Here is an 11204-nt window from a genome sequence, read left to right as displayed (position 1 = left end):
CAACAGAGCTGCTTCATGGAAGAAGAACCTCAGCTTAGCCTGTTAGCCTTTGCGCTAGCACCGAAGCTATATTGCCTTATGTATTAGCTTGGCGCTAACGCAATAAACTAACAAGCTAAACTGAGGTCCTCCATCCATATTTTCAGTTGCAGGCTGAGTCATTTTTGTGTTCCCCTCTCTGTCATGTGGATGGAGGACCTCAGTGACGAGAGGAAAATGTGTAGCGCTGAGCTAGTACATATATACGGTGATAGCGTCTGGGCTAACGCTAAAGCTAACAGGCCAAGCTGAAGTTCTTCCATGAAGCAGCTCTGTTGTCCTCCATCCATATTTTCAGTTACAGGCTGAGTCATTTCTACCTTCTCTTCTCTGTCAATGCTCTCTGGTTTCATTTTAAAGAGTCGATCATCAGATATTGTCCAAGATTAACCTTCAGGGTGGATTTAGCTCGTTAGCAGCCTCGCACCAAGGACCTATCCACATCATCATTTACCCAGAATGCTTTGCATGTAAATAAAATGGCCCCGCCGGTGTAATATATTTTTAAATTTTTAGTTTAAAAATGATAAAACTAAACATCCTACAGTATTTTTACAGTCTTTATTTTATAGTTAAAATAAATGGTTATCAAATAAATTCTAATGTTACAACTAATCGGGGATCCCTTTAACGCTTCACAAAGAAGCTCTAAAAGCTAAACAGCTTCTTTCGGTTTCAGGGTACCAAGCTCTTCCTCCGCTGTTTGCCCTGGGGTACCACCAGTGCCGYTGGAACTACAATGACGAGGCGGACGTGAAGGCTGTGGATGCTGGATTTGATCTCCACAAAATCCCTTATGATGTCATCTGGCTGGACATTGAGCACACAGACGGGAAGCGTTACTTCACCTGGGACCCTGCTGCCTTTCCTGAGCCGGTGAAGCTTCAGCAACATTTAGAGAAAAAAAACAGGAAGGTGGGTTTCTGGGTGCAACACTTGCAGATTTTACAACACTGTCTTCTATTTTAAAACAGTTTCTTATCGCTCTTTTTGTTTCACGTTGTTTAGATGGTTGTGATAAGTGACCCCCACATTAAGAATGATACTGATTGGTCYATGTTCTGTGAGGCCAGAGATGGAGGACATTTTGTTAAGGACAGAGAGGGACAGATCTATCGGGGCTCATGCTGGCCTGGTAATGTTTAACTAACCACAGAGTTTAACTAAAATTTGACAAAYCTTACTTCTGTTATATTAATTAAATACTAAAGTGTCTCTGCATTTGAAAAAGTAAAGAATACATACAGAATGCACGCTCTGTGAACATTCAATAATTTTTGCTTTACCTATGCCATTAACTTTGTTTGTCTGTTAGCAAAACTTATTTTCCAACACCGGATGAATTTTGATGAATCTCTCAAAGTGTTCACTGGAGTTACTGAACATCTGCAACTCATTAACTTTTGGAGTCAGCCCAGTTTAAGATGGCTGTCAAAGCTAATCAATCTTAGCCAAAATAAAAATGGCTATAATGTTGACAAATTTACTAAAATTGAGTCCAGTTTTTTTACATGGTAGTAGCTGAGAGTAATCCTCAAAACTCATAGTACTAACACATTGGGTTAGATCACACCTTTAATATTCTTCATGTTGTGATTCTTACTAAACATTTTTTTCACAGGTGARGCTTCATATCTTGATTTCAGCAATCCGGTAACTCGATCATGGTACTCCAGGTGCTTCGGTTTGGATAAATACAAGGTGATGATCAATAAAGACCATTCTTTTTCAAAACAGAAGGAAAAACAAGAAGGCTGAATTTTTCTTACTTGGTTAAAAATGAACAGAGTACCAATATGCTATTGTGTGAATTCAGATTTAGTCTTGACTTTATTTTTCAACATATTTTACTTTAAATTTTTATATTTTCCCCATAGAAACACACAAATCTTTTTATTTGCTTCAAAACATTGTTCTAATCTGTATGACAGCTGCTTCAGTGTGTTTGCTCTATTGTTTGTCTTCTTTTAGATAGCTTTTTGCTACTTTTTGCTTCTAGCTAGGCTTTTGCTTCTTTTAGCTTTTAGCAAGCATTTTGTCTCTTTTATCTTTTACCACACCCTTTTTATCACTTTAAGCTTCTAGTTAGCTTCTTTATATATTTAGCAACCTATTAGTTTTTTTATTGTTTTTGTTTTTGTTGTTGTTGTTGTTGTTGTTTGTCTTTTATCTTATTGGGTTGGTTTTGATTCTTTAAGCTTTTATTTAGCATCAGAGGTTCATAGTAACTAAGTACATTTACTTTGTTACAGTACAGTAATTTTTTTGAAGATTTGTAATTTTGTCAAGTATTTTATAAATTGTCTTTTACTTTCATTTTGTTACCTTTAAAACCTAAAAATGATACTTTTACTTCTTTACTTAAAGTTTAACACCTAGTTACTTGTTATAAACTAAATCTGTGTGAACTCATCATGGAAGGAGTTGTTTATATGCTCTAAAAGAATTGTGTTGAATTTACTCAACCAAATCATGTCAAATATTTCCAGTAAACCTAATACGGTRGAGTAAATTTGAGGCAGTATACATATTTTATTTTAAAGAAATTGACCAATTTACTCAACTTGGTTTTGTGGAGCCAGTTTGGTTCTGTAAATTTAACAGTTTATTTGTGAGAGAGCATGGAAAATTACTTTTACTTTTACTTCTACTTTCCCAATTTTTGTGAACAGTTTAATGACTTTTACTTAAGTACTTTTCTCATCAGTTACATTTATTTTTACCAAAGTAATTTTCTGTTAAGGTATTTTTACTTTTACTTAGTTGTTTATTTCAAGTACTTTATAGACCTCTGGTTAGAATTAAGCTTTTAACTAGCATTTTGCTATTTTAGCTTCTTAAACAAATTTCAGCAAAGTCAAATTTAGATTGTAATTTTTAAGAAATACATTTTTTTTTCAAACAATTTAATCACGTTAAACATGATAAACGTTTGATCAGGAAATCCTTACTTGTGCCTGTTAAAAGAGCTTTAATGGTTTCTCCAATCTCCTTTGACAAATAATATTTTTATATAATTTTTTTAATTCTCTTTTTAAATCAGTACTGTTGGCTGAAGACAGCAAATACTGATTTGCTCTCTGTATTTCTAAATGTGTCCGTCTCATACAGGGTTCGACATCATCGCTGTTTGTGTGGAACGATATGAATGAGCCGTCTGTTTTCGATGGTCCAGAGAAGACCATGTCAAAGGATGCAGTGCATCATGGAGGCTGGGAACATCGAGATTTACACAATCTGTACGGCTTTTACCAGGTGTGTGGGCTCGTTGGTTTCAGAGTAAATCCCAATACACTAGTTATTATTTAAATATACACATGCATGTCTTTCTTGACTAAAGAAACTTTGGCTGATTTAATTCATTCATTTTTAATTTTTGTTTTCTTGTAGCACATGGCTACAATGGAGGGTCTGATAACTCGCTCAGGAGGCTTAGAGAGACCGTTTGTGCTCTCCCGCTCTTTCTTCGCCGGGTCACAGAGATTTGGTGAGTTCTTAACAGGAAACTGGTGAAATCACATCTTAAGGTTTTTGTCTGGATCTCTAATGGCGCCGTTTGTTGCTGCTGACTTCATTTGGGATGCAGGAGCAGTATGGACCGGTGACAACGTCGCCTGCTGGGAGTATCTGAAGATTTCAATTCCAATGGTTTTGTCTCTGAGCTTGGYAGGCATAGCGTTCTGTGGAGGTAATTATCTGTTCTCAAAACATCTCATGAAGCACTGGATAAATCTTAATGAAATTTAAAGAAAGGTGGCGGGTGATACGCATTCCTTCTGCTAAGAAATGCTTTTTCTCTGCTGTTGTATGAAACTTAATATCACTTGTATTCCTTGTTCTTGCTGTTTCAGCCGATGTCGGTGGCTTTGTTCAGGATCCAGACCCCGAGTTGCTGGTTCGCTGGTACCAGGCTGCAGCCTTGCAGCCATTTTTCCGAGGTCACGCTGCAATGGGTACGAAACGGCGTGAACCCTGGCTTTTTGGAGAAGAAATCACAGCAGCTATCCGCACCGTCATCCAACGAAGGTGAGGATTTCTGTGTCATGTTGAGGTGTATCCTAACACATCTAATACACAGAAAAACTAATTCTATTCAAGGCATGTTGAGGCTGAAAGTTTTGTCACGACGACTCCCCAGAAATTTTTAAATCTATTGAATCTATTGTTATGAAAACATGTTCATGTGTGAAAACAAATTTTCAATACATGTTTTAAAATACTAACAAGTTCAGCATATTTTTAACTATTTCAGACATTCAGATATCAAATCCTTTAGTTCAGTGTTTCTCAAACCATTTGGTTCTGGGGACCTCTTACAATGGTGAAAAAAATTCCAGGGACCCCCTCATAAACCTCATGCTGTTTTAAAAGATAATTTATCGTCATTTCAGCCCCTAAATGCCATGGGAATATATATGGTTATTTATTTTATAATGTTTGTTTTATTAGTTCATTGTTCTTTATGCATTTTTAAAAATAAAAACCAAATTAACAATTTAGTGAAATGTTTGACCCCCAAGATACCTCTCATGGACCCCTGGGGGTCCTGGGACTCCAGTTTGAGAACCTCTGCTTTAGATGCATCAGGACATTCTGGTGGGGATTTTTGATTTCAGAATTTAGATTTATTGAACTTTGTTTACACCTTTTTTCTTGTATTTTACATTGAAAGCTCTTCAAATCTTTGCAATCGGGCTCTTAAATCTACTTAAACATATTTACTTCATTTTCCATTTCCATCTACTGTTTTGTCAATTTTAGTTTTTGACTTTTGCCTGTTTTTTTAGTTGTTAGCACAATTTTTCTCATTTTAGCATTTAGCTACTGTTTTGCTGTTTTGAGATTTTTAGCTTTGTTGCTAGATTTTGTTGTTTTGCTCATTTTGGCTTTTAGGTACTGCTGTGCTTGTTTTAACTTTGAGTTGTTGCTTTGCTCATTTTGGTCTCTGTCTAGTGTCTACTGTTTTACTCATTTTAGCTTTTAGCAACTATTCTTGTTTTTCTGTGGTCTAGTTTTGTTTTTTTATCAGTTGCTACTGTAACATTGCAGAGAATCAAAGTGTCAGCTAAACAAACTCTCCTCTGCTCTCAGGTACCATCTGTTGCCGTACTGGTACACACTTTTCCACAAGGCTCACACCTGTGGTCTGCCTCCTGTCAGGTTAGTGATGCTTCTATCTGCTGTTCAGTAAAAGTACTGCAGTCACACAGATGTTAAAACACTAAAAGGTCATTAACAAAACATACTTCAAGTCCTWCTCATTAGATGAGATATTTGTCTAAATTTTAAACTGTTGGAGCCAGTTCTGTTTGTCTGCTAGCAACATATTTTATGAACCACTGGATGAGTTTTAATGTAACTTTCAGAATGTGATCTTTGAATGTACATCTACAACTGACCAGCGTTTGGAGTCAGTCCAATTCGAGATGGCCACCACAGCTGTTTGTAATTAACCAACATGAAAATATAATTCTATATAATTATAAGTGACCATAATTCATTCAGTTTTACAGAAGTTTGTCTAAAATTTGATGTGGTAGTAGCTGAGAGTCGTTCAACACACACTGTGACCTTGATATCTTGTGATACTGCAGGAGACTCCACATAGCATTATCTTCAAGGTTTGAACATAACAGCTACAACTACATCATTTGTTAAAATAAGATGATTTTAGTCTAAAACTCTGTCATGTATGGAGGTGGATGATATCCATTCATTCAATGCATATTTTGACTTTACTTATCAGATATGTAGATATCTTTTTTTTAATTGTTGGTCTAACTGTTTGTTTTACTGCACAGGCCTCTGTGGGTGGAATTTCCAAAAGAAAAGACTTTTGCAGAGGACTCTCAGTACATGATTGGTGAAGAAGTCATTTTGTTTTTGCTCTAAGATACTGTTTTTATTTTTTCTGCAATTTTAATGCCAGAATTTGTGCTGTGTGTTGTTTTACGCAGGGGGAGCACTGCTGGCCTGTCCTATAACACAACCAGGAGTTCAAGAAGTCAAAATCTTTCTTCCTGGTTGTACTGAGGTAAGGAAATCACCAGTGCCCTCATTTATCAAAGCACAAGAACCCTGCGTACGCCCTTTTCCACGCAAAACTCCAGATGTATCAAAACTGAAATGAACATGGAAATGTGCGCAGCCCCACACCAACTCCAGGGCTGGCGTACGCACGTTTCTGTGGTTCTGGTTCCATTGGCGACACTTAGAGGTGATTCTGAGAAACTGTTCATGATGCGAAAATGATTATCGTTCACAGCAGACACACATGATTAACAATTATTACATCCACATGGACGCAGTTAAATAAAGGACGCGCAAAGTTGTGCCAAAAATACATTTAATAGGAACGGATTCAGCCTTACTGGAGGATATAGTAAATAGTGTAACACACAGAGCTTTTATTTATAAACAGATAGAATTTTCTGATCCACGATGACGACTGGCTCATCAGCTGCGACACAGCGAGGAGCCGTGCGCCACGCATGCATGTGCAACAGCAGCAATTAAACTGGGGTTCTGGGGTTATAATGTTATATATTTGTGTTATACTTTGTTCAAGATTGTTTTTTACCTCCTAGGTTTGGTATGACATCAGTTCTGGTGAGATGTACAAAGGAGGCAGGACTTTGGTTCTTCCAGTCACTCTGGACACAGTTAGTGTTTGCTTTTATTTCAACACAGTCCAGCATATACCGGAGTGTCGTATTTCTCATATAGATAGGTAAAACTGTAAATCCCTTAAAATGCAGACTCTGCCTCAGTTTGATGTTTGCTCCGGACAGGTTCCAGTGTTTCAACGAGGCGGCTCGATGGTCTGCAGATCAGCAGGAAGCGGCACGTGCACRGCTGACTTCCAACAGCTGCCTCTCGCTGTCACCGTGGCTTTAAACAGTCAGGTAACAACTGGAGAATGGTGCTTTTCATCTTAAATGTGTTAAATGATCCAACCATTCCTTGAAAGTATCCATATCGCCCGCTGCACTTCATGTCAGTGTTTTAGACTAAGATTATCTTATGATGAGAAATGATGATGTTTTGGTCAAAACTTACTTTAGCAGTATTGTTCACTGTTTGTGATGCTGATTCTGCAGGTTGAAGTAACTCCCCTCTCTCTGGTTCTGATTCTGAAGCGGTCGCCTTATTAGTAACTGSCAAGCTGTGTTCCACTGATATCTCAGTTTTCTCCAGCTGTCCTTCAGACGTCAGCTGTTGTGGTTTCTCCTATTGTTTGTTTCCAGCCAGAACTTTGTTCAGGAAATACTCATGTTAGAAGCCAGAAGCTGTGCTCCAGTTTGATTCAGAGTCATTCCATCAGACCTGAAGAGATGTTTTCTTTCCCAGAAGAGATCAAAGTTAGCCACAAAACTCACAGAGTGGTCATCACTGGACTTTTCCAAAAAGCCATTAAGAGCCAACAGTCTGCTGAACCTCTCAGCTCCTCCTCTTGCTGTAGGAACGGGCCCACTGAGGAACACATCCATGTTGAGATTTTTAACTGCATTCARCAGCAGAATAAAATCCTTCTTCAGGATTTCTGACTGTCGGTTCATAACTTCATCACTTCCTGTATGAATGATGAGTGTCTTCAGAGTTGGATACTCAGCTGTTATTTGCAGAATCTTCTCTGTGAGGTCAGACACTTTATCAGCAAAACTCAGAACTTTGACTTTTTTCTTGTTCCAGAAGCCTCTGATCTCATTCACCATTTTATCTGTGATGATCAACATTTCTTGATTCTTGAAAGTCTCTCTTTGGACTTGTTTTGGCTTTGAGGTGGATCTGGATCTGGTCTCAGGTCCTTCTCTGAGGTCAGAAGATGAACTTTGTTCAGACTCAGTTTCTTCCAGTGGTGTGAATCTGTTTTGAAGAAACACTGCTTCATTTCTCTGGCCGTTATCAGCTGTTTTGATTACAGCCTGTCACTGCTTTCTTTTCCTTGCAGGTGGAGAGAAAACATTTCTCTGTAACTCTGGCCATTCATTGTCATCAAAGAGAGATTTTTTTGGTCTGGCACAAAGAGAGTTCCACACAGTTTTACTCTCAGAAGCAGCTTCCATCTCCTCTCCATGTTGATCTCTCATCTCAGCCTTCTTACCCATTTTAACACATGTTGAGTTCTCCAAAGCATTCATCTCTTCCAAACGATGAATCTTGAGCTCCAACACTGTCACCTTTTGGAGAAGCTGGTAGAAATCCTCTTTGGAAAAGTAAGGAGGCATCATGAAGCTTTTCTGTACTCACTCTCAGCAGACAATGTTTCAAAAATCTTCTCAGGTTCTTCAACAGCCAAAAATAAAAATTCAATGTTCTTTGCTTATTCAAGATCATCCATCACAATCATCACCAGCGTATCTCTGTTGTTAAAACAATTTACCATAAAAAGGTTATTTTCATCCAGCTGGAGACATGGACCTGAGCAGTCCAGTCCTTGTTCACTCAAATCAGTCCACCTGCAATGTGACCTTGGTCCGTCGATCTCCTAGTGGTCTCTGCGACAACGCCAAAATTGTGGTGGCACGATTGACCAAGAATGCAGAAACACGTTGGAATAAATGCACAGAAAGTCTGTGTTTATGGTCATCAAATGATTTAATTTGAGCAACAACAAAGCAGAAGTCAATCAGAGAAGTCTGTCAAGTTGTGGCTGGCTCATCAGCGCAGAGCAGCCGATAATATAACATCCTGTAACATGCTTACAACTAATCACAGTTCGCCAACTGTGAACCATCCAGCCAATGACAGAGCTGTCAGCCCGGAAACACCTTATCAAAATAAAAGAGGTCATGCATTGCTGGAATCTTGAAGTCTGGGCCGATAGATTAAAACAGCCGAAACTAGTTATCATGAGATATGATTACTGGACAGTGTCAAGGTAGAACAGATATACATAACTCCAACAGTTAAGGCAAAGGTTTTAAGCAAAGATCTTGTGCAATGAGTAGCATTTGACCCAGCGGTGTCTGATCCTTGTCCTGCTCCAATACACCTGATTCAGTGACTGAGTTACCTCTTCAAGTTCTGCAGAAGCCTTGGAATCACACATTCATTCAAATCAGGTGTGTTGGAGCGGAGAAACCTCTACGGCATGCAGGATAGTGGACCTCAAGGACCAAGACTGGACACCCCTGACTTGGACTAAATGTTTCTGTGCTGCTACAGCCACTATTTTTGTTTTCTGAAATCAACTGACTTTGGCAGCCATMTTGAATTGTCCAATACTTCTGTTGTGTTAAAAATAACATTTAGAATTCAGTGAAAATAGTCAGAATTTTGCATTCTTACAGTAACATTTATTTCTTAAAGTTGCAGGATTTAATCCCTTTTCTGCATTAGCTGGATATATATGTTGATAATTCAGTTTTATGTTCTTTTTTTATAATTATTAGTAAATTCCTGACCATAGTTAAGTTTTTTTTTTCTTCTTTTTATTTTGGTTTTGTTTTTTCAGGGCAGCGCTGATGRTGAATTGTACCTTGATGATGGCCACTCCTTTAAATACCGCGACAGAAAGGCCTTCTGTCTGCGCAGGTTCACCATGCAGTCAGGCCGTCTGCTCTCCCGGTGAGTCATCCTCAGGCTGCATTTTAAGGGCTCCGGTTTTAGACTAAGTGTGAAAAATCACACAGTAGATGTTAAACTCTCAGTTTTAGTCAAAACAAAATGATTTGCGTGCGTTGACGCTCACACACAATGGTTTAATGCTTGTTGTTGCTTTTTACAGTCCCGCCTGTGAAGAAGGAACATTTGACACTGAGTCGGTCATTCAGTCAGTTACCGTCCTGGGGCTGAAGAACAAACCGTCCACCATCAGTGTCCATGTGCCAGGTGAGGAGTTTTCTGCCTGTGTTGTTTGTGATCAAGAGCACTCCCATGGCTCATCAGCAGCAGTACAGCTCCTATTGTCTGCACATTCATTCAGACTGAATAAATACTAGAGCTGTGAAATTAATCGAGTTAACTCTGATTAATTTTAGTGCTGCATGGGCATGATTAAAAATTTTAATCGCGATTAAAATTTACAGTCACTTTACTCTGGCTGAATATGTAGGTTTGTATATTGCAATGCACTCCATGTGTAACACATTATGTACAGATTTTTTTCTTCTTGTCTTCTTATGGCTTATTTTATTTTATTTATTTATGTTTTGCTGACAACTGTGACCTTASTATCTATCTTTCATTCCTCATGTAGTACACATTTGGAATGAAAATCCTTGAATTCTTGATTTAACCATTATTCTGCACAAAATGTAACTGACTCAAATGTGTTTGGGGCATTTTTTAGGTCCTGATTTTTGTTGTGTTTGTGCAATTGAGGTGATATTTTTATGATTTATTATTGTTGTATGTATTTCTTAAGCACCAATATTTTTTTCAAAATAAATTCATTAATTAATAACTCAAGTAATTTATTTTACCAATATGCAATAAAGTGTTATATTAAGTTTAAGATTAATCGTGATTAATCGTGATTAATTCACAGCTACCTTGGAATTAATAGATTAAAAATTTTAATCATTTGACAGCCCTAATAAATACATAAATAAAAGGCCAGATCTTCCTTTTATGGCAGCGTTTTAAACTAAAATCATCTCATGATGAAAAGGATGCCAACATACATCATTTTATGACTGAATGTAAAAGATAATTTTCTATTTGTGGATAATAGGATATTAGGACACACATTCAATGACATTTAATTTTGACTACCACACATAAATATTTATACACCCATCTTGATACAGAACATAAAGTGACGCTCGTCTATCTTTGGACAGTTTCTCATCTAAGCTCTAAATTAAAAACATTTTAACAAGAAAATGTCAAACTGCACAGCTGGACACCTCATGGGTCAAGGACAATGGTGGGAAGAGTACCCAAATGTTATACTCAAGTAAATGTAACACTACTTGATCATATTTTTACTCAAGTAAAAAAAAAAAAGCTACCCAAGAAATTACTCAAGGGTAAAATAGTAACTAAGTTTTATAATAAATAAGTCACTATTACGTATTCCATTGGAAAAATCATGCATGCTCACAACTGCACATTACTGATGTTCAGATTCTGTGGTTTCTGATGGTCATTGAAGGTATATATATATAAATATATACATACATACGTACATACACTCACCGGCCACTTTATTAGGTACA

General features: G+C 37.5%; 1 protein-coding gene across 3 annotated transcripts in view; it reads left to right on the top strand.

Moving 5' to 3' along the window:
- Positions 1-11204, top strand: part of ganc (glucosidase, alpha; neutral C) — a 27889-nt gene that overhangs the window by 8752 nt on the left and 7933 nt on the right. For all 3 annotated transcript variants that reach the window (XM_014018049.1, XM_014018047.1, XM_014018048.1), the window contains exons 11-24: positions 719-954; positions 1048-1174; positions 1661-1740; positions 3151-3294; positions 3430-3526; positions 3626-3727; positions 3891-4065; positions 5131-5199; positions 5841-5902; positions 5997-6073; positions 6627-6701; positions 6831-6944; positions 9497-9609; positions 9770-9873. In XM_014018049.1, coding sequence (XP_013873503.1) covers positions 719-954; positions 1048-1174; positions 1661-1740; positions 3151-3294; positions 3430-3526; positions 3626-3727; positions 3891-4065; positions 5131-5199; positions 5841-5902; positions 5997-6073; positions 6627-6701; positions 6831-6944; positions 9497-9609; positions 9770-9873 — 1575 coding nt within the window. The remainder of the gene's footprint in view (positions 1-718; positions 955-1047; positions 1175-1660; positions 1741-3150; positions 3295-3429; positions 3527-3625; positions 3728-3890; positions 4066-5130; positions 5200-5840; positions 5903-5996; positions 6074-6626; positions 6702-6830; positions 6945-9496; positions 9610-9769; positions 9874-11204) is intronic.

This window comes from Austrofundulus limnaeus, unplaced genomic scaffold, assembly GCF_001266775.1.
Source record: "Austrofundulus limnaeus strain Quisiro unplaced genomic scaffold, Austrofundulus_limnaeus-1.0 Scaffold181, whole genome shotgun sequence".
NCBI classification, from domain to species: domain Eukaryota; kingdom Metazoa; phylum Chordata; class Actinopteri; order Cyprinodontiformes; family Rivulidae; genus Austrofundulus; species Austrofundulus limnaeus.
Note: the sequence above shows the minus strand (reverse complement) of the source record. Positions and strands in the feature narration are given on the sequence as shown.